At 43.1% G+C, this 23,509-nt stretch overlaps 1 protein-coding gene across 4 annotated transcripts in view; it reads right to left on the bottom strand.

Annotated features, from left to right (window-relative positions):
• Positions 1-23,509, bottom strand: part of col5a1 (procollagen, type V, alpha 1) — a 67,945-nt gene that overhangs the window by 21,441 nt on the left and 22,995 nt on the right. For all 4 annotated transcript variants that reach the window (XM_077542909.1, XM_077542910.1, XM_077542911.1 and 1 more), the window contains 22 exons: positions 15,172-15,303; positions 13,144-13,251; positions 12,686-13,078; positions 12,533-12,621; positions 11,488-12,178; positions 11,119-11,175; positions 8,386-8,427; positions 7,945-8,007; positions 6,885-6,959; positions 3,751-3,846; positions 3,614-3,670; positions 3,475-3,528; positions 2,880-2,933; positions 2,744-2,797; positions 2,598-2,651; positions 2,477-2,530; positions 2,348-2,392; positions 987-1,040; positions 829-873; positions 533-586; positions 407-451; positions 82-135 (listed from right to left, as the gene is read on the bottom strand). In XM_077542909.1, the coding sequence (XP_077399035.1) occupies positions 82-135; positions 407-451; positions 533-586; positions 829-873; positions 987-1,040; positions 2,348-2,392; positions 2,477-2,530; positions 2,598-2,651; positions 2,744-2,797; positions 2,880-2,933; positions 3,475-3,528; positions 3,614-3,670; positions 3,751-3,846; positions 6,885-6,959; positions 7,945-8,007; positions 8,386-8,427; positions 11,119-11,175; positions 11,488-12,178; positions 12,533-12,621; positions 12,686-13,078; positions 13,144-13,251; positions 15,172-15,303 (2,370 nt within the window). The remainder of the gene's footprint in view (positions 1-81; positions 136-406; positions 452-532; positions 587-828; positions 874-986; positions 1,041-2,347; positions 2,393-2,476; positions 2,531-2,597; positions 2,652-2,743; positions 2,798-2,879; positions 2,934-3,474; positions 3,529-3,613; positions 3,671-3,750; positions 3,847-6,884; positions 6,960-7,944; positions 8,008-8,385; positions 8,428-11,118; positions 11,176-11,487; positions 12,179-12,532; positions 12,622-12,685; positions 13,079-13,143; positions 13,252-15,171; positions 15,304-23,509) is intronic.

Here is a 23,509-nt window from a genome sequence, read left to right as displayed (position 1 = left end):
TTGATTGCAAAAATAAGAGGAAAACATTCACACAAAAAATATAGCTTCCCAAACATCTTTAGGTAAAAAGGGGGAACTCACAGGTGGTCCGTCAGCTCCTGGCATTCCTGGCAAGCCGGGCTTACCATTGGGACCCTGCGAGTAGAAAAAAATAAATAAAGAAGAAAATATGTAAGTCACACTACTAGAAATAAATCTGCATGCGTTGGAGGGAAGCGGCTACATTATTTAATAGTTGACTAATTAAAAAAGTAGATGGGAGCCGTGTTTCACTTGTGCCTGGGAGGCACGCTGCGCTCATGACTTAGCATTAGCATTTGCATTGGCATCCCATTAAGTCGGATTGCAGAGGTGGCAGATTCATGCCTTTAAATATAGTTAAGTTTCACAAAAACAGACACGTCACCTTCTCTCCGGGTGGTCCGATGGCACCTTGAGGCCCAGCGAGTCCCTGCAGGGAGGTTAAAAAAAAACAAACGTGTATTTTCCTCAGAAAGAAAGTCACAACAATGTTTTCCGAGCATCTACTCACCTGAGCTCCAGGGTTGCCTTGCTGACCAGGAGGTCCTGGTTCTCCTTGAGGTCCCTTTGGGTCAGATGCAAAAAATCATCAGCCATCATTTCCAAGCAAGACTTTTACTACAACCAAAAATCCCTCAAAAGTTGCACATGTTCAAATAAGACTAAAATGCCTCCAAATTAGCACAGATTAAAATAAAATTAAAGTAAGACTACTAAAAATCCTCCAAAGGTTGTGAGTTGAGTGAAATGAGTCTTTTTCCATTTCCGCCCCGAAAACCAGTTGTGTCCACTATGTTTGTCACTTACGATGTTGCCTTTGGGTCCCGAGTGGCCGTCCACTCCAGTGACACCCTGCGGGACGCCACATGAGACAGATTATTACTGCATCAAACATAAACATCCATGAATATTAGCCGTAGCTTTAGCTGCGAAAGGCTAGTGGTGGTGAGGATGAGGAGACTCACAGGAGGTCCGGGAGGTCCCTGAGGTCCTTTAGGTCCCAACAAACCACGGGGTCCCTGGGAAAAGGGAAGAATGACATCAGAAATACCAGCACGCCAGCCTGCTGCCATTGAGTTTGTTCATCATAACCCCCCCCCCCAATTTTTTTTTAACTTGATTGACTTTAATTCAACTTAATTGAATTCAGTTACATCACTTTCCTCCCAAATGTCCTACAGTGGACCAGAGGGTCCAATTTGGCCCACAGGACGACAACAGTCTGAAACGTATACGCAATAACTGCAAAAAACTAACAGCAACATTTCTTCCTTAAATCATCAGCATGAATTTTTTAAAGATAAAATTTAAAAAAAAAAATGATTGGCACATCTGTTCTAATCATCATGTGAAATCTTGTCCAGTTCCTGTGACTTAAAATTTTGGGCCAAAAAATAATCAATAAAATAAAACAATAAATAACAAAAATCAACAAAATATCTGTGGATTTGTGTAATTATTTTAATGGTCTGTCCCAAATGAGTTCAAATTGCATTTGATACTAGACTACATCCTCAAGATTAAGTTTTTGTTTTCCACTTTCCATGCCTGCCTGTGTGCAATGTGCATGACATCAGGCCAGTGTAGCACACCCTGGTGGACAAAATCAATCATAACGGCAGTTCCAAGAGGCCTTGGAGGTGAGCTGCTGAGAGTTAATGGTGGTTAAAATGAGACTACTTTTCTTCATCTATGTGATTCTCTTCCTGTCTGTATACCTATTTGCTCTTATTGGTGCTGGAAATGTACATTTGTCCGAGGAAGTCAGCCAAAAGGGATCAATAAAGTCAAGTCTAAGTCTAGAATGTGCAGGTCAGAATAAGATTATTGTAAATCCCAGCAAAATTTAAACCAAGACTACCATAAATCCCCCAAATATTATGCAGGTCAAAGGAAATTACTGTAAAAAAAAAAAAAAAAAAAAATTGTGCGCCTTAAAATAAAACAGTGATTCCTTCAAAGGTTACAAATGAAACTAGAAATCCACCATAAATTGTACATGTTAAAATAAGGCTACCGTGAATCACCCACAAATTGTGCACGTTAAAACAAGACTACCATAAATCTTTTAAAAATTGCGGTATTGTGAGTCCCACTAATATTGCGCAAATTAAAATGAGACTACTGTAAATCCCCCGCAAATTGCAAGGATTTAAAAAAAGAGGTTGCAAAATAAGACTACCCTAATTCACCCCTAATTACCGTACCTGAGATCCTCTCAAAATTGCTCAGGTTATGAGAATACCGTAAATCCACCAAAAATTGCGCAGGCTGAAATCCCACTCATAATGTAGACATGCTTTTCTTAAAAAATGAGAACACTCACTGGTTCCCCCGGAAGTCCCCTTGGTCCGATATCTCCGTCGTCTCCCTGCAGGCGAGAAAATTATCAAGATCACATGGGAAGTAGATACGTATTTTATTTTTTTTTTTATGTGGGTGCTGCTGGTCTTACCCTCTCTCCATCCTCGCCGGGTCCGCCGGGTGGTCCATGGGGTCCCGCTTCACCCTGGAACCAAGCGCATTGGTGTCAGGAGAACGGGAATATCAACAGGGGGAAACGATCGGTGACTCACTCTGTGTCCTTTTTCACCGGGAAGTCCGGCCAGACCGTCAAAGCCGCGATCTCCCTGGGAAAAAAAAGAACGAAGAAAACATTGCAGCACTTCCAGGTTTGCGCAATATCGTATTACAGCCGAAGTCCGAACGGGCTCCAACGTACCTTGGTTCCAGACTGGCCTGGCATACCCCTCGCGCCATCAGATCCGGCGCGACCCTGCAAAAGTCACGATTTTTATTATTATTATTATTATGATATTTGTCATTTTTTTGGGCCCTGACTTTAGCGTCACTCGTACCCTTCTGCCGGGCTTTCCGGAAGGTCCACTTGAACCCACTGGTCCCCGTTGACCCTGCAAGGAAATTCCCAATTCAGCATAAATTCTTATGAAGTCAAATTCAACTGAAATAATCTGATTTTAATTACCATACAATATAATAAAAACATAAACGCAATATAATAAACCACATGGTTAACTCTTTGACTGCCAGACGTTTTCAGAAAAGGGATGCCGTGGGTGCCAGCCGATTTAAGCATTTTGACTGATCTTTTGACTGATCTTTCGAGGTCCACAGAAAATTATGTGTTTGGACTATGGAAACACACATACTACCCAATGAAAGATTGGACTCTCATCTTTCATCAGAAAAAAAAGTTTGTTTCTACCTTATTCCGTTTTTCAGTAATCAACAATAGAAAATGGTTAGTTTCACCTCTGTTTTGAAACAAACGTCTTTTAACGTCTTTGGCACTCCTCCATAGGATTTTACTAAACGTTATTTAACGTTTTTGGCAGTCAAAGAGTTAATAACGCTCTTATGAAATGGACAGACGTATTTCTATTAGCACCATTTCCAATGAGTAAAAAAAACTGCCTTAAGGCAAATATTGACCTGAGGACCGGCCTCTCCGGACTCTCCCTTCTGTCCCGCCACACCAGGAGGACCCTGAAACAACAACAACCCTGATTGGTTGAGATCATCCTCATCCCATCTGTCATGTGACCTGGGCCGGCTTCCTCCTCGTACGCACCAGCGGGCCGGTCCTGCCCGTCAGTCCCATGGGGCCGGTGGATCCGCGCATCGCCAGCTGGACACGGGAGCACAAGAACCGTCATCAAGACCAACACGGGCACGCGTGTTGGGAGACGCGTGTGGCTGCCCGCTTACCCGAGCCTGCTGCATGATGGCCTGCATCTGGGCCTCCTGAGCCGACATGGCCGGTCCCTTCTGTCCGGAGTCCCCTCCTCCGGCGCTGAATCGGAACTGCGATGGGGAGAGGAGACACGAGTTGACCAAATATGGTCAAGAACAACTCCAGGTTGATTTATTTGTAAGCCACGGGCGGCACGGTGTCCTAGTGGTTTGCAAGGTCTGCTACAAACTTCTCAGGTTTGAGTTGGAAATCAGGCTTTTTCTCCAGGTACTCAATATGGCCCACATTCCAGAAACATGCATGTTGACGACTAGAAGTGTGAATGTTAACATATGGCCTGCGACCAGTCCAGGGTGTGCCCCACTTCTCTCACCAAAAATCACATAAAGTTATCTGAAGACTTTTCATTTATCCATAGATCCGAATGCAAATGTTAAAATGGTTATTTGTCCCTATGTGGCCTGAGATTGGCCAGCGACCAGTCCAGGGCATGCACCGCTTCTCTCGCCAAATGTCATTCTCAGGTGACTAAATTACTAAATTACTCCAGCTACTTTTCATAAAGGTGTTAGTTTTGTTGAAGACTCTAAATTGTTCCAGGTGCGAATGCTTTCTTTCTTAGTGTCTGTATGTGCCATGTTATTGGCTGGCGACCTGTCCAGCGTGGAGCCAGCTTCTTTCACCAAAACTCAGTTGAGGTTTACTGAAGAGTGTCACTTATCCAAAAGTGTGACTATAAAAGTGAATGGTTATTTGTCTCTATGTTGATCAAGATTGACCAGCGACCAGTCAAGGGTGTATCCCACTTCTTGCGAAAAGTCATTTTGTTAAAATGACTCAAATCGAACTTCCTTCCATATTCCACAAACAGGCATGTTAGGTTTACTGGAGTTTGTAAATTGCCCATAGGTGTGAATTTAAAATGGTTTTGTCTCTGTGTGGCCAACGACCAGTCCTGGGTGTACCCCACTTGTCTCCCAAAAAAGTCAGCTGTGATAGGCTCCAGCTCACCCGCCACCCCGAATGAGGACAAAGGCTAAGAAAATGGATGGAAGGATATTTTCCATCACGCCATAAGCAGCGGTGCGCCCAGGGCCGTTTCCACAAATGCTACACCTGCCACCTGGTGGTCACAAGGCAATATTGCACCACACAGGAATATTCCAGGAACCCATTTTTAGGATCCTGAAGAATTATCCTGTGGTGCGGGGTGTGTTTAGTAAAGTAAAATGAATTATAAATCAAAATATAAGTAAATAAAATATAATAATAATAATAGAAATGACAAAACTCCAGATTGGGGTTTTCAAGGTCAATTTTTGTCCCATGAGTCATGATGATTACATTTATATTCGACTGACATTTTACTGCCTCGATGCCACTACAGTGATTCATATTTAAATTAATTACATCAACCCCCCCCCCCCCCCACCACCTCCTCGAAATTAACGCATTATTCCAAAACGTAATAAACAATCTGCAAATTAATTTTGCGGGACCCCCGAGGTCCATGGTCAGGAAACCATAGTCCAAGATGACATCACACAATGTCAAGCGCCTCATTAATGAGGAGTTTTTCAAATATGTATATATCAAGAGGCGATATACGGGCAGCTGAAAGCAATGGTGACTCATTCCCTCTCTCACCACCAAATTCCGGCATTTGTTGGAATTTCACGTGGCTTTCATTAGCTGCTTGGCCCGATCATAAAATGAATGGGCTTGGTTTACCTTCACATATGTCATGTGTTTTATTCTCCAAATCACAAATGCAAATGAACTCAATGTGCTGAAATGTTTTTGTTGTTTTTTTTCTCAGGGAATCATTTTTCCAGCAGAATGACAGACTTCCTGTCCAGACGCCGTTCACGAAGTAACGCAAATTCACATCTGGGAAACTCATCAGAGACGGTGAGAAGCAAGACGGCGCAAGCTAACTTGACAGCTTCTGGGTCATTTTGACATGATTCAATATTTTACTCATTTAAATGAATGACTGTTCCCTCCCCACTTTAACTAATTTAATGGGAAACGATCGGCATTTTTTTTTTCATTTCAGCCCCCCCACCGCCATTTTTGATCATAATTCAATTCAACATAAAATAACAATGCTGAGCTATTGGTACAATTCGGCGTTCTTCTGAGTCAGATTAACCTGATTCTATTCCTTGATATCTTTAATATAAAAGTCAATTGGTTAACCAACAGGATGATGCAATGTCCTTGATGCAACACTGCATTTCAGGGTCATTTTGACCCGATTCCGTACTTTACCCCAGAAAATGCTTAATTGATTTTTTTTTTGTACAACTGGGTACAGATAAAAATCTAATGTTTTTGATAATACTCTCCATAATTCAAATAGTCCACATAAACATATATATAATATCCTGAACATATCGTCTTTCTTCTGGGTCATTTTGACCCAATTCAAAGTCTCTACATGAATCATTGACATATTTTATTTGCTTCATATTTTTAATAATTTAGTGAGGGTGACCCGGTTAGCTGAATTAACATGATAATAATGAACTGTCAATGTCGTACATATCTCTGTATTTCTGGGACATTTAAGCTGATTTTGACTGACAACATTTAGATTTATTTCTGCTAATTTAACGGGGACAAGTGAGTAAAATTACCATTGAGTATTTTCACTGCCATGTTCACATGTTCTATGCGTCTGGGACAACATGAGGAAAAAAACATCAATATTCTGAATTATTTTTTTCGCTCTGTGCCCATTTTATGAGTTTCGGGTCATTTTGACCCTAGGCTCTTATATATTAAAAAAAAAAAAAATATATATATATATATATATATATATGGCTGTCTGTTTAAATAGTTGACAAACAAACCAGAAGAGACACATTAGATTCTATTTTATAATCAATGTCATATTTGGAATTAAGCCTGGGGTTATGTAGTTACAATAAACACCACTAGAGGCTGCTAAAGTACAGGTTGTTTTTAAAACATTCAAAACAAAACACTAGGAAATGATAGGTTCCGATATAAAGTCATTCTATTGTGGCACTAGCATAAAAACAGAAGTGTAAAGCAATTGATCACACTTGAAAAAGGAGGGAATGTCCCAACAATGCCGTATGCACTTATTTAACATAACCTTGTCTTGTGGTTTACTTACAGGCAGCATCAGGACAGTGCCAGGAGGACCTGGTAGACCATCAGCACCAGGAAGACCAGAACGACCCGGAAGACCCTGAAAGGTGAGAACAATTTATGTAAACACACCCACAAAAGAGCTCATCTTAGTGAAATAAAAACCTGCAAAAATATATAATAATAGTAACAAAATCTAACCAAGATGGAATATTAAAATCAAGGCAAATTATGAGTGTTCATCGCTTGTTTTTAAGAAATCTTACCAAGTTGAAATTTGCTCTACTATTGGCAGATAATATGTTTTACAGTAAGGTAACATTCCTCATGTCAATGCTTCTACTCTATATGCGTTTCTCCTTCTTTTTTTTTGCCTTGTGGCTAGCTATCTATTTAGCTATCCAGCTATCTTTCTATCTAGATACTCATACTGTATTAGTTAGATGTTACTTTTTCTGCCATGACAGTCAAATAAATGACAATTTCCCCTTCTATTGGCGGATCATTTTGTATACAGCGAGTAAAATATTCCTCAAGTTATCGCTTCTTGTTTATTAAACCCAGTTTGTGTAGTGCAGTGTGGCTGGCTAGCTGGCTAGCTATTTAGCTATCCAGCTATCTTTCTATCTAGATACACATAGATGCTGTATTAGATAGTTGGTACTTTTTCTGCCATTGTAGTCTAATAAATGAAAATGTCCCCTTCTATTGGCGGATAATTTTGCTTACAGTGCGTAAAATATTCTTCATAGACTCATTGCTTCTTTTTTGTTAAGCCCAGTTTGTGCAATGCACTGTGGCTGGCTAGCTAGCTATTTAGCTATATTTCTATCTAGATACACATAGATACTGTATTAGATAGATGTTACTTTTTCTGCCATGATAGTCAAATAAATGAAAAATTCCCCTTTTATTAGTGGATAATTTTGCTTATAGCGAGTAAAATATTCCTCATGTCGTCGCATCTTGTTTATTAAGCCCAGTTTGTGCAGTGCAGTGTGGCTGGCTAGCTACCTAGCTAGATAGATAGCAAACATTTCTTCCCTTAAAATCTTAATGCAGTTTTTGCACTGTATTATACTCACCCTCTCGCCGGTATCTCCAGCAATGCCTGGTGAGCCGGAGGCACCCACAGGGCCGGGAAGACCCTAATTTATAAGCACAAAAAGATGACATTGAACTCTCACATGTACAGGCATAAAGTGTTGGGGGGGGGTTCATTTGAAAAGTAGTCACACATGTGGAAGTAAAGGAACTTCCATCAGGGGGCGCTCTTCATATGTGTATGGCTTGAATTAGGACTGCCTGTTTAAGGGGGTAGAAAAAAACTCAATAATGGACATCTGGGCAAGTCCGTATCTCATCTGGGAAAGCGACCGCTCCCATTTTGAATGGGGAAATCAAGCCATGTTTTCTGTGCAGAGCACTAACATAAACAGGCCGTGCCGGGGAGAGAAAGGCAACCAGGGCCAACAATCAGAAAGAACAAGACATGCCGAGGACAGTGTTCAGGCGGCTTGACTTACCGCTGGGCCCTCAGGCCCAGGCGGACCCTCCATCAGCATTCCCTGCAAGGCACAAAGAACATGAATCGTGAGCGGGGGTGCGTGTTTTAAGAAATTAATTAAAACGACAAGGTCAAGCCTTAACGCGCATTCCTGCCTGTCATTCCGTCACTTGAGCCGGTGATTAATCCGCGCAAAGAAAAAGCCCTGAAGTGCTGCTCGATGCATGGCGCACCATGTCGCGCACCACCGCAGATGATTCATTTGACGGACAAGCGTGTACGTGCATGCATACAGCAAACATGTCAGGCTAGAATTTGTAGCACAGGATTCCCCCCCTGGGTGCGCTCTCAAGGGAGGGAGGGCGAAATGAATGTGTGTAGATTGTCAGATTAGGATTTTGACCAAGATTTTGCTTTGACCTTTTAAGCGGGTGTGCACAGGGCATAGAGGGGTGTGCCAACTTAAATTTAAATTGATGTTAACTCTTTGACTGCCAAAAACGTTAAATAACGTTTAGTAAAATCCTATGGAGGAGTGCCAAAGACGTTAAAAGACGTTTGTTTCAAAACAGAGGTGAAACTAACCATTTTCTATTGTTGATTACTGAAGAACGGAATAAGGTAGAAACAAACTTTTTTTTCTGATGAAAGATGAGAGTCCAATCTTTCATTTGGTCGTATGTGTGTTTCCATAGTCCAAACACAACATTTTCTGTGGACCTTGAAAGATCAGTCAAAATGCTTAAATCGGCTGGCACTGGGGACAACCCGTTTCTGAAAACGTCTGGCAGTCAAAGAGTTAAAAGGTGTACGCGGCTTAAAAAAAACTGGAGATTACAATGCATCACTCTGCGAATCTTGTGCATGCTACAGAGGGGTGCGCCACCTGTTAATTGGATGTTGAGAAAGGGGCGCAGGGTTTATAAGGTTTAGGGGAAGACAAACAAAATTTGAGAAGAACTCTTTTGGGATGTTTTAGGAAAATGTCTGGGGAAAAATACTGTTGTAGACAACCACGATGTGTGAGGGGTGCGCCAACTTCATGAGGACGTTTTGGATACAAATTTTTGGGAAAAGACACACAGTAAACCTGCATGGTGTGAGAGTTTGATAAAAATGCTGTTGGGGGGTGTACATGGAGTAAAATTTGTGGAAAAGACAGCTGAAGACAACCACAATGGTATCAGGATGTTGAAAACATTTGCAAAAAGACGTGTACGTGATAAGAGGTGGTATGCCAACTCTAATCAGAATGTAGTTGGAATTTGTGCATGGGGGAAAAAAAAAAACATTTTGGGGAAAATGGTGCGCTGGCGCCACCAAAAGAAAAGAGAAAAAAAAGAAAAGCCTCTGAGGCTACTATAAATCAAGTGAGTCCCGTTGGGACGCAATCCTGTGACCTCAGCGCTTCTCCAGGCCGGCCGCCGCCCCTCCGAGTGTTTACCTCACAGAATTGCTCCGAGTGGCCGCTGACGCAAAGTCGCACGTTTGTCTGTGCGCGTGTGTGCGATGGGAAAAGCCACGGCATCTGTCTATTGTCTGCGAGGCCAAGACGCTAAACACGCGGTCGGTATAAATACAAAAAACGCTCCGTCACGCCGCAGTGTATACTCGTTGACATTTGTTTTAGGAGCGAGGCAGCTTGGGTTCTGAGCAAAAAGCTCGGTGGGTTCTCGCCACTGCGTTTTCCCAGCGTTCAGGCACAGCCCGCTCCGTGTTTACACTCGACTGATGAGTCCCACATGGCGCTCCTCCAAACGTTTACATTGACGTCCCGATGACCGCGGTGCTACGTTCAGCAACAGCGTCTGGAGGAGCGCATACAGATGGCAGATGCAAGCATACATACATGCGCGAAAGAGGGTGGCGGCGGTATGGCGCAATGGATCCCTCGCAACCGGACTGTTCTGGTTCTGGTTGTTCTGGAGTGTGTTATGCCCCTCGTACGAGCCGCCGCAACAGTCCGGTTGCGATCGATTCAGTGCCCTTGGAGTGAAATGACTTTGATGGAGAGGAATATTTACAAGCGAGATGCACATCAGTCTTGCGGAAATCTCAAGTCTTAACCGTCAAGTCTCAAGCAGTTCTGTCTTGGTTATCTCAAGTCAAGTCAAGTCAAGCCCTGTGATACGTTAAGTCACCTTATTGATGCCGTTTTACTTCCAGTATCTGGTCTTCGTAAAACCATAAAACCAATGAATGATCCTGAATTTATATTTAATAATTTAACATCCAAGCCTGGGTCAAGTCTCAACTCAAGCGAGTCAATCAATCAAGTCGACTCAAGTCCAAGTCACAAAGTTGCCTGAATCTGATTAAACGAAAGTTAAATGCTCGGACCCGAGCTGGAGCCAATTTAACGGAGCTTCTCTTTCTTTACTGGTTTGTTGCAATTGTTGTGTCTTTTCAGTTGCAAACCTCGCATGTTGCCATTCACTTTTTCTCGAATTGATCAAAAAATCCAAATGCAATCATCTCTGTGATGTTTCGCCCTCCACATCTTAGCATCTCAGGTTTGTGGGGGGTACAACAATAGCAATATCTTTTCATTCCAAAACCAAACAAATGGCACCCAATCTTAAATCTCGAAAAAATGCTGAATTTCTAATTTAGACTTGTGATGTCCTGTACTTAAGTCAAGTCAGGTCTCAGGAACGCCCAGTCAGCCAAATCGAGCCTTTCACAAGTTTTGTCTGACTCGAGTCAAGTCATGTGATCGGAGTCCCGCACCTTTTGCGTGGCGAATACTCACGGGCTCAATGACAGCAGGTTCTCCCTTCTGTCCCTTCTCACCACGGACGCCATCGACCTGCAACAAAACATTCGCCACGTCAGCTTTCTCGTCTTTCTCGAATGTGTTTTTCTTCCCCTCTTAAGCTTAAAATGTATCATTCTCTTCCTTTGTGCTGAATTGCTTGCTAAAAAAAAACCCCAAAACAAAATGTCCACTACTTGTTTGGTCCTTAACTAGCTTGGTCCAAGTGTCCTCTACTACCGTTCTCCTCTCCAGCCTTTCACTTTAGCTCTCCTGTCAAACTTTACTCCCCCCACTCCATCCCAACTGTTCATTTCTTCACCTCTCTTCCACACCCCTTTGCAATCGCATCCCGTCTTCTCTCACCTGTCCGTAATACTCGTTGGTCTCGGCGGGAAGCACTTTGGAACCTTTGTCTTGGTAATCCAGGTCATCGTAGTTGCCATCATAAATACTCAGATCCAAATCATCGTAGTTATTGATGTGCTCCTCTTTGAAGCTGTCCAGGTCCGTGTAGTCACCCTCAATGCCCAGGCCGGTTCCAGTGGCGATAGAACCACCGGCTCCGGTTCCGGCGCTGGCCGAGCCGCCGCCAACTGCGGAAGAGCCTCCAGCTGACACGGAACCACCTCCGACCGAAACGGAACCGCCGCCGAGGGTGACGGTGGAGCTGCTTCCGCCGCCACCTCGAGTGATGGTGGTACTGCTGCTTCCGCCGCCGCCGCCGCCGCCGCCCAGGGTGATGGTGCCACCGCTGCTACCTCCTCCAAGACCGAGGTCGATGCTGCTGCTGCTGCTGCTGCCTCCGCCGCCCAGGGAGACGGTCCCACCGCTGCTGCCTCCGCCGCCTAGCCTGATGGTGCTGCTACTTCCGCCACCAAGATCAATGGTACTGCTGCTGCCGCCACCAAGGTCGATGGTGCCGCCGGCAAGGCCGAGGTCGATGGTGCGGCTGCCACCGCCAAGGTTGATGGTGCTGCTGCTGCTGCTTCCGCCGCCACCCAGATGAATGGTGCTGCTACCGCCGCCACCGCCGCCGCCGATGTGAACTGTACGGCTGGGATTTTCGCACAGGTGAGAGTAAGCACAAGCCTTAAATTGAATCAATCAAGCGAGTCAAGTCACCACAAAATTTCAAGCAGGCTGGGTCATTACTTGAGTGAAGCCAGTCGTAAGTCAAGTCAGTTGCTCAGTCACAACTTATTTTTGCAAATTAGCCGTTTTGCACTCGCTAGCTATACATGTCACTTTTTTTTGTAAAATGTCCTTCAAGTCGAATTCTCTCTCTATCTCATTAATACCAATTTAAAGTCAGTGTCCAGTCTTGGCTGAATTTAATCCAAGCAAGTTACAAGTCCTAAAATTGGTGACTTAAATCAGATTGGAGCGATGTCATGTGAGTGCCCCCTACCTGCTGCTGCCTCCGCCAGTGGTTGCGTGGCTGTCCACACCATAGTCCCCATCGCCGTAATCACCGTAGTCACCATAGGAAGTTCCAAGCTAGGAACAACCAAAGTTATTAACCCCAGAATTGCGATTAGACACATCCAAGGGATTCACCTACTGTAGTTTTATTAATGGTGATTGAGGATCCACCGCCACCACCGCCGCTGATAACCCGGGTTTCCACTGCACTTCCTGCACCCAAGTCAATCTTTCCCCCTGTTAAGTCCAGTTGCCCGCCGCTACCGGTGCCGGTGATAGTGATGCGCTGAGAGCGGTCGCCATTAGGCGCCGGCGTCTGCTCGTCGTAGTAGTTCTCGTAGTTCCCGTAGTTGTCGTAACCGTCGTAAGCCCCGGCGTCGCCCGTGGCAGTCGCGGAAGAGCTGCTAGACGACGAGCCCGAGCTGGAAGATGAGCCTGAACTGGAAGACGAAGTGACGAGCACTTTTCCACCCGCGCCGGTGCCTCGCGCGTCTTCCTCCACTTTGGACGCCAGGCTGCCTCCGCCCGTCACCTGTAACGCAGCACGGATATGTTGCGGCACAACGTACTTCAGCAACCCGTTAATTGATGGACTACCTTGACTTCCTTAGTTGTCTCCTCTGCATCAGAAGTTGACTCGAGAGGCTTTCCGTCCATGTCCTCGTAGTAGGGGTACTCATAATAGTAGCTGTCCTCCTCTGTGTTCTAGACAATCAACAGGGACGATGAGAGATTATTTATTAAATTTTCCAGAGGTGGCAAATCCAGGTCCAGAAAGTAAAAAACCCTGCCACAGTTTGGCTTTCGTCGCAGGTGCTAGCTCGCTAGCTAGCTAGCTCCATAGCAGGTAAACGAGCACCATGGAAGCTAGCTAGCTAGCACCTGGGGCTAAAGCCAAACTTTGGCAGGGTTTTTACTTTCTGGACCTGGATTTGCCACCTCTGTAATAGCTCATCTATGATAAAAGTAAACTATGATCAGAGGTGGCGAATCCAGGTCCAGAAAGTAAAAACGCTGCCATAGTTTGGCTTTAGCCTCAGGTGCTAGCTCACTAGCTAGCTCCCATGATGCTCGATGCAACATTTATGTGTTTTATGGTTGTAAGTGGAATTTCCAATGCAGTTTTAATGTAATGAGATCATCTTTAAACTATATTTTGGAAAGTAATGTTGTAAGATAGGTTTTAAGTTTGCAGTTTGTTTAAAGTATACTCTAACCTTTATTATAAATAATATAGGCAATGCTTTGTAAATAGCAGAGATTTATGTTATAGGCGTGCCATTAATCAAAACGCAGGAATGTCTTCAAGTTGTAAAAAGCTCAGCTCGATGCCCCTGTTCCAACTTGTTACCCCCTTGAATGATGAATGACTTTCCTGACTTTTTTTTTTTTTTTTTTTTTTTTTTTTAAGTGAACATGTTACACTTACAGGTCAAGTTCAAGTTCTTCTTTTAACACCTCGCAAGGTTATGGTTGATTCGTGGCATGTATTGGGGCAGGAATTCAGCTTTGGACAGGCAACATTCATCATCATCATCATAGCCCAATATTTTGCCCAATAAAAATTATTGTCAATGAAATGAAATGTCTGATTGGACCGCTCAAAACAGCTTTGCATTCAATTCAACCCAATAAGGTCGGAATATGGGGCTTCTTAAATTCGACTATATTACCTAGCATACCCAATTTATTGTTCTATTATTGTTATTATTATTGTTGTTTGGATTAGATTAAATTTTCTGTTTCTTGTTTTTAGACTTACTGGTTGTACTACGTATACTATTACTATGTGTGACCATTTTAATTATGTTGAAGTTGAATGACAAGCTTCATGTAGTGCTTTGCCGCCCTCTTGTGGCATCTATAGGCAATTATAAACCATTGTGTAAGCAATCGCGGATGTTTTTTTTTTTTTTATGGGTGGAACGTTGTTTGTAAAAAAAATCATTTTGGCGCCATCTTGTGGCCCCTTATTTCCAAGGAACTATGTTGGATTGGGTTGAGGAGCTTCATGTAGTGCTTTGGCGCCATCATGTGGCATCTACAGACAATTCTAAATCTTTTTGGCAGCTGTCAATTATGCACTCATTTTATTTTTGGAATCTCACTCACCTAGTTGCTGTTTTTGTGCTCAAGCCAAAACCTTGTCTAACATAAAAGTATTGCTTTGGCGCCATTGTGTGGCATCTTGGTTCCAAGAAACTATGCTGGTATGAGTTTTGGAGCTCTGTGTTATGCTTCGCTTCTATCTTATGACATCTATAAGCAATTATGAATCTTTTTTAGGGAGGAATTAATAGGGGAGGACTTAACAGTTGCGCCTCTTGTTTGAGTTTGTTTTGTTCGTTTTTGGCATCACTCTGAGTTGGAAGTAAGTCGCAAATGCAAATCATAAGTAAGCATTTAGTTCTTGAAGTCAAAACATGACTTATGACTTGCTGAACCCAAATAATGTTTTGACATGCTTGAAATTGAATGGGGACTTTGGACTTGAACTTGGCTTGATTTTTGCCTCAGTAACTCGCAACTTTAAGATTGACACTTGAGACTTACGACAACGGGACCCCCTGGAAAACGAGATGATACAAGTAAAAGGGAGTTTTATCGGAAATTGGGACCACTCACGTAGTCGTCGGCGTTGGGGTCCTGGTTCTGCGGTTGGTCTGGGACGGCCACCTCGCAGTCGGGGCTGTAGTGCTCGCAGTAGTCAAAGGCGGCGCGGTGGTCTGCTACAATCATGAGCTGCTGGATGTCTCCCTGGAAACAAGACAGTTACAGGAAGTGAGCGAGACGCCAAGTCATGCATTGAAACAAACAAGGGGTGGGGGGGGGAGGAACATCAACAAATAAGGACAAAGCGTAACATCTGCACACAAACTAGGTCAGGGACATTTTCAGAACGTTCATTTGCGCCTCAAAGGTGACGGCGAAACGTTTGCGTGAGCAGACCTGCAGAAGTTGGACTTACAGGAAATCGTATGGCGCTGCGGATGGATGGACGGGGGTGGGGAGGGGGGCGTTGGTTATGCTGCCCAGTGGGCGGTAAAACCGTTATTTTGGAAAGAAAAAAATGCTGACAATTGTGGTGGGATTGATGAGAAGGCGAGCGCGAGAGAAGAGAAGAACGCGAAGGCTCCGCGGGATCCCCGGGCTACGTGGGGAGCTGGGTGTGTGTGTGTGTGTGTGTGTGTGTGTGTGTGTGTGTGTATGTGTGTCTGCTACAAGTTTCGGAGTGTCAACGCACACACTGTATCGCTTCTGTCCAAACATGTTCTCATCGTACCTCCGATTGCAGTGATGTCATCACACATCATTCCAATATGGAATCAACTAAGCTCAAACAAACGGGGCTGAAAAAAAAATGAAAAAAAAAAGAATAACGAGGCACAACTGTGGGAATGGACTCCCACGTTCCGTGTTTTTTTATTAGGCCCCTCGTCCCAGGCGCTGCCAGCTGCACGCTGCACAAACTGGACTTTAAAAAACAACAATGGAATGAGGAGTTTATGACTTAATTTTCTTTTGCTGTTTCTTAAGCCGAGTTTGAAAAGCGCGTGCATCCCGAGAAGTGTCAGTTTGCAAAGTCGACACCGAGCACTAAAACCTTGTGATCCTTTAACGGTCCACAGAGTGGGAGGGGAAAAAAAATGATGTTTCCTGCTCTGTCCTTGGCTTATCGCTGTCGTTTACTTTGGGTGCGAGAAAACAAATCCCTACGCTTCCTCCGAGACGGGAGGAATGAAGTAGCCCGAGAAACGCTCAAGTGAGCGTGTCGCTGTTTCGCAAGGATCTCGAATCGCTTCGCTCGCTCCGTCTGGCCGGGCGGGAGTCGCAGCTGCGCTCTGAGGGGACGAGGGGGATCTCGGGGCTCGGAATGAGCTCACGCTTGGTTGCGAATAACGTTTGTGGCGCTGTCGAGAACAACGTGACCGTGTACCCTGGCTTTAGTTCCACCAGGCGCTGGAAAATTGACGTACGAGGGATGCACTCTTTGGAATTTTTCATCTTTCATAGAAGTGTTGAACGTCATGAATTGGATGTCTGAATTCGACTCTTACCAGAAATTGAAAGCATAAAATAACATCTGAGTATTTTGTTGTAGGAATGACAATCGTCAAACCCAGGTTCAAGTGGCAATACGGTATCAGCGTGGTAGTCGCTACCATTACAACAATGAAAAATGACGTCCTGTTATGAGGATTGTGCAGATCTTCATCGATTGTATTTACCCTTCATTGATTGCTAGTTTGCGCATCTGTCAATTCCCAAAAGGGAGGAATTCTAAAGGACCTCCTCGGACCCCCTATATCCGTCGAGTGCCACAGAGCTTGAACAAAATCAGTGATGGTGCAATCAGACAAAATCCGAATTACAAGATTGTCTTTGAAGGACGCTTGCAAATGGCCGACATGACCCGAGAATGGTGACTTCCAATCAAAATGACGGACTTCCTGTGTCTTTTCAGGCAAAAAGGGTCTTGAGACTTTTTTTGTTGGTGGACTCGTTCTAGACACGCTTACCAAGTTCAAGTTAAACCGGCTTTGACCGAAGTTTAAACAAAATTTGTAATTCTCTGATGAGCCATTTTCTGGCCACATCAACTGACAAAAAGTGAACTTTCTTGCAATTTAGTGTCACACGTGTCGAGCAAATGGTTGAAATGTGGTAAAAATCTGACCAAATCTCTCGGCGTGGGGCATTTTGGAAAACCTCAAAATAACCCTAAAGATACTTCAAACCAAAGTAATCAGAACTTCTGTGTCTTTTCAGGAATAGGTTCTTGAGACTTTTTTTGTGGGTCTACTTCAAATAAACATCCCTACCAAACCAAATTGGCGGCTTCACACCAAAATGTGAGGCTTCCTGTGTATTTAAAAAAAAAAAAAAAACGATTGTGGGTCTCCGTATGACAGACGTGCCTACCAAATTTCATGTTGCTAATTGAAAGTGGCTCTGACTTTGCCGACTTGTTCGAGTTGTGTGTCAACTCTGATCCTAATGAAGTCAAGTTGCGAGCCATTCTTTGACAACACAACATAAAGCGGAGGCTAATCTTCTCTATTTCCCTTTCTTGGAGCTTGATCAGCTCCTTTTGAGCGCAACGTACGCAGCAGCTGTTGTGCAGATGTGACGCGCCGGCGGCCGGCGGTATGCTAATGCAACATTTCTGGTTGAAGTGCGTGCAATATAATTACACGTGTTTCTTAAGTCGCTAATGTGTGATTGATCAAAAAAACGTCATGTTTACCCTGATTGATATGCAAATAAAAGAGGGGGAGAAATGGTTTGTGGCAATCAAACCTCAAACAAAACTAATCCCCGTCGGGTCTGGTACGGTTCCGCTCACGTCCAGGCGGCAGCGGGGAGCGAGCTCTGCCGAAGGGCGCAGCCAAACATCTGTCTCCCTCCCTGCCTGAACCCGACTCAAAACTATTCAGGATGGGCCGAGGTCTTTGGACTCGAGCCTCCCGGATTGCACTCCCATAATTTGCGATTTTTTTTTCTAAAAGACGTGCAGCAAAGTGTTGCAACATCGTCACCGCAAGGCGCATAAAACACAAGTGTTGACGTTTTAAGGGGAGAGCTTGTCAAAGTGTAGTCCGCGGACCACCGGAATGCCGATGTTTAATTCTAGGGGTGGGAATCTTTGACTCTCACAATTCGATTTGATTCCGATTTTGGGTCTGCGATTCGATTCAGAATCGATTTTTGATTCAAAATGATTTGATTGGCAATGATTTCTGCTTCAACTTATAGATGTGCAAAGAATCATCATGATCTACTCCAGTATGACTGATGCTATTTCGCCCTCTACTCGCGGCACTCTTATCACTCCAAAAAACGGTTATTCATACAAATCAGGAATGTATACCGAGAAGCACCTTAACATTACTCACACCGGCATATGCTCGTTCTACTCTGCAAAAAAAAACAACTTTTATTTATTTTTTTCCCCTCTACTCTCTAATGTGGCTACAACTTAACAGTGTATCATAACGTGCGGAACCACACTGCCCCTAAGTGGCCAAATCGTGTACAACATCAATAAAGGCACATAAGGGCAAAACAGTATGAAATAATTTAAATAAAATTGATTTGGGCATATTTAAAATCAATTCTGAATCGTACTAAATGAGAATCGCCATTCTTATGAAAATCTTTTTTTTTTGTGGCATATTTAACTCTTTGACTGCCAGACGTTTTCAGAAAAGGGATGCCGTGGGTGCCAGTCGATTTAAGCATTTTGACTGATATTTCAAGGTCCACAGAAAATTATGTGTTTGGACTATGGAAACACACATACTACCAAATGAAAGATTAGACTCTCATCTTTCATCAGAAAAAAAAGTTTGTTTCTACCTTATTCCGTTTTTGAGTAATCAACAATAGAAAATGGTTAGTTTCACCTCTGTTTTGAAACAAACGTCTTTTAACGTAATTTGGCACTCCTCCATAGGATTTTACTAAACGTTATTTAACGTTTTTGGCAGTCAAAGAGTTAATACTGCAGTTTCCGCAGAAGAATCTTATCACAAATGACACAGAACTCTGTATGAATAATGTTTCCTTGTAAAAACGATTGTAAGGGCAATTGTCCAGTCAGTCACGCGCACTCTGTGTGCGGTGGACCTTACTACTACCTCTCGCCGTTTGTTTTTGATTATCTGTGTGTCAATAGCCTGTTTTGTGCTAAGTGGTCCTTAAGCACTGCATTATCGCAATGGCGGTCGGTGTCCCCTTGCAGCAGGACCATTACGGGACGTCGGACTGGAAAAGCCAGCAATGGTTTACTTGTTCCGCCTCACCGAGCAGCTTGATGAAGTTAAATCCTCAGGACAAACGGGGCTGGTGGTGCGCCTGCCATTCCCCCCCCCCCTGGAGCAGGTCCCTGGGAGGTCCAACCTCCCGGCTTACGGTACATAAACAGAATATTTACACGTCTTGGCGGCGGGCCAGTTGGTAAACCCGATGGTGGCGCAGATGGCGGCTCAGCTCGTTGGCCGTAAATCAGCCCCCGATATAAGGACCGCACACTTCTTAAAGTTTCTTGCATTTTCGTCCGAGATTTTGATCCATTGATTGACAACTTGGTGTATCAAGATGAAAAAAACAGGACCAGTGAAGGACAAAGTATTAAACATATTTACATGTTTTTTTTAAAAAAATGTTTTTAATACGTTATTTAAAATGTATTTATACGTTTTTTGGGTTTGAATGGGTTAATGAGGGTTTTAGTCCGGCGAAAAATGTGTGTTGACAAAATTATTTTTGCTTAGTTTTCGTTGACAGATCGTGTTTTGTTTCTGATTTGGTGCCATTTCTAATACAAACATGTTGAGTACAGACTGTGAGTACTTTTGCCACCTCTGTTAACCCCCCAAGCTAAAGATCTTAATCCGCCATCTCTCTGGACCATATTCCCATTTCCTGCTCTTTTTTTTTGGGGGGGGGGGTGTAAAGGTGGAAGGAAACCAGATCAGTTTCCCTCCGACACCAGACGGCGGTTGCGTGTTTGGCTTTTCCCAGAAAAAGTGCTGAGATGGAGGAGGACTTACTGAGGGAATAAAAGGGCGCAAACATCTGACTCCAGTTAGGGACCTCATCTTAATTGCTGGAACAAATATTCCCTTCCCCAACCCAAAAGTATGGAAAAGTGTGAGACATGGATGATACGTTGAAGGACGATGGCCATGTTTTAGCGGCGCCGTGACCATCCACTGGTTGAATTATGAGGCGAGATTAAACTACAATTTTTCCCAGGCCCTCCGAATTACATGCATTCAGCTTTAAGTACAAAACGGGGTTGCGCGTTCTTCTCCAGAGTTACTTAACCTAAACCGTGCTTCGCACTTGGTAAAACCTGTGGAATCTTGTGGATGATGTCATGCCATGTGGCGGCCACTCCAGGACTGACCTCAGATGCAAGCTCATCACATTTTCCAAAGTTGGCAGCGACCGCCTGTGTGTGTGTGTGTGTGTGTGTGTGTGTGTGTGTGTGTGTGCACCTTCTGTTCACCGTAGCCCTTCTTAACCTTAGCCTTAAGCTTGTGAGGTCCAAAGTTAGGACCAGGGCTAATTGTGGTCCACTGCTCTTTGTTTATTGGCCCCCTTTTTAAAAAAAAAAATATGGCAAATAATGGTGAATGTTGAAAGACATATTTTTATTTTTATTTTATTTATTTTTTTCCCCAAATGTAAGAAAAAAATTCTCACACAATTGATTTTTTTTAATTGTAAATAAAATTGAATTTTGCTAGTTGTACTTTATTTTTATTATTTAAAAATTTATCCCGTTTATGTGTCAATGTCACACTATTGTTTGTTTAAAAATTGTAAATTCTTTTTATTGTTACAATTTCTATTTTAATTTTATTTCATTGTAAAAAGACATTACATAAAAAAATGGTCATGCAAGATGGCATGCTTTTTTTAATTGATGTAACAAAGAATAGATTTCCTGAATGTTTTTATTGTTTAAAATAATGAATTTCAAAGTCATAACAAAATTTCACAATATTTTAATGTTTTTTAAGCATAAAAATGGATTTCATTAAAATTTTCACATTCTATCATTTTATTTTTATTTAAATTGACTGTTACACAATATACATAATTTTTTTTATATGTATGAATAAGATTGAGGAAATTTGTCATTGTTTTTTTACATTATAAATTATGATCGATCACAAATTTCATGATTGATTTACAAGATGTCACCCATTTTTTAAAATGAAGATAACCACACAAATAGTAAGAACTTTTTCCTTGGTCAGGAAAAAATTGAATCGTTTTTTTGCAACTTTCCTAAACACAAAGTGAAGGCTTTGTCCAATCCCTCCTTTTGTACTGTATTTACAAATCCCATCTCCGTCTTTGAACGACAGGCGGCGGAAGCAAGACAAGCCGCCAAGACGGCACTTATGGACGTTTGTCCCGCTGACCACGACATCCACTTGAGAAACCGAACCACAAACCAAAGCTTGAGGCTTTCGGGTAAGTGGCACTCTTTCACTACTGAGTCTACATGGACATTTATGCACAGAACATGCTGGAGGAGCAAATATTTCAGCAAGAAAACAACTTTAACATTTATTGCAATTTTTTTATATTTACATACGGGAACCCATAAAACTTTAATTATACAGCAAACCAACTAAAAGCTCTCATTTATCATCATCGCAATCAATCTAACATCCATATATTTTTTTAATTATTAATGTTAATATTACATTGCTGAAATTCAATTTTTTTTTTCAAGACTTTAGTCCTATATTGAAGCGAATGAAAGCATCCTCTCCAGAATAAGAGGCCTAATATTCCGTGAAGAAAATTGTATGTTTTCACTTGTTAAATATGATTTTATTCCCTCGTACCATTGACTTTAATATCATAACATTATGGCTTTACCTGGGGGAAAATACTGTACCAAACACTCTCGCAAGATTACACATTTTCAATTCCTATTTTAAGGCCAGACCTGGTATTTATGTTTAATTGGAATTAACAGCAGGACCTTGCAAAAATCTCTCTACTGGCCCCCAAATATTTGAGAACCTCCAACCTAAATACTCTTGAAAGAACATTTGGGAGAGTTCAACTTGTTTCTACACGTGATTATTCTGGCTCGACTGCGTGAAACCCAGCACGCTTGGTAAGTACTCCCGACGAGAGAAAAAAAAAAAAACGGTGATCAGACTAAACGGCGGCGGGGTGAAGGGAGCAAGCGGAGAGCGGTTCGGAAAGTATGCCGCGTAGTTTTCCATTTTCTCCCAGAGTCTTGTCTGTCCCGCCTGCAAACTGGCAGACGAGCGGCGGGGGAGGCTTTTAAAGCGAAGAGAACCCCCCCCCAAAACATATCACCCTGTTCCCACGGTAACGAGCGGGAGTCGGGCTGCCGATAGCCCAGCTCGCATTTGGAATGGTTTGAGAATGGCGTCACTCTTAATGAAACAACTGCAGCCCACTTTTTGGACTTCCTGGGTAATTACGCCTCATTAAAAGACTTGGAAATGCGAGTCAGCTGTACTTGGGGGTCCATTCGAGTCCACGGAATTAAATCCAGTTAAAACCAATATGGGGGGTCCTCAATTTACAACCGATTTCTGTTCCTACAACAGTGAAATGTCATGATGACCTATAACCTTCACAGGTGAGCATAATTTGTCTCTAAACTTTCATCCATGTAACTTCCCAAGGACGTCCACTTCACTGCCTTTCTGTGACTCCTCCAGTCTCCGTGTATTGCTGTCGCAACCACCTAATGACACCATAATCATAAAATATTTTGGATGTTATCTTCCAAATTCAATGACAATTCCCAGATAAAATGACCCACGGTGACAGAAGCCAACGTATCTCGCCAAGCAGCCTCTATAATGATACGGTTCGAATGTGCCCTGCGATCACGATGTCCAAAAGTGTGAATTGTGGGGCCGTGCACCAATCAGTGGCAACTCGAATTGACCATTAAAAACGAACGTCGAATCGGATTTTTCCCATTCGAGTTCACATGCGTGAAAGCAACGCGCACGCTACGTTTGGGCGGAGGCCCAGAATTAGTTATGGGAGTTAGCGAACGACCCCTGGCTGCAGAAATGGGAATATTTGTCCTGCTAACTCCTCGTTGAGGGCCGGCTAATGCCATGCTAGCAACAGACAAAAAGGAGTGTTCAACTTTGGACGTCGGACCTGAGAGATGAACTAGCTCAGCGCTAGCTAGAATGCTAGTAGCAACGTCGATGGATTTCAAATGGTACCGAAGTGGAAAAAAAACATCCTTTGTTCTGCTGTTTTCCAGGGTATGGCGCGGGATGCTGAAGGTTAAAGTCAGTTATTTTAACCGGCCGGTATGTGCTAAACTGCAACCCGTTTGAATGAGATAAGTGAAGATGGCTTTGTACATTATGTAATATTAAGATCAAAATAAAGCGCTATACAGTATAAGCGCACTCCATTTGCCGTT

The sequence above is a fragment of the Vanacampus margaritifer genome, chromosome 14 (genome assembly GCF_051991255.1).
Source record: "Vanacampus margaritifer isolate UIUO_Vmar chromosome 14, RoL_Vmar_1.0, whole genome shotgun sequence".
In the NCBI taxonomy this organism is placed as follows: domain Eukaryota; kingdom Metazoa; phylum Chordata; class Actinopteri; order Syngnathiformes; family Syngnathidae; genus Vanacampus; species Vanacampus margaritifer.
This window is presented reverse-complemented; position numbering and strand designations above follow the sequence as displayed.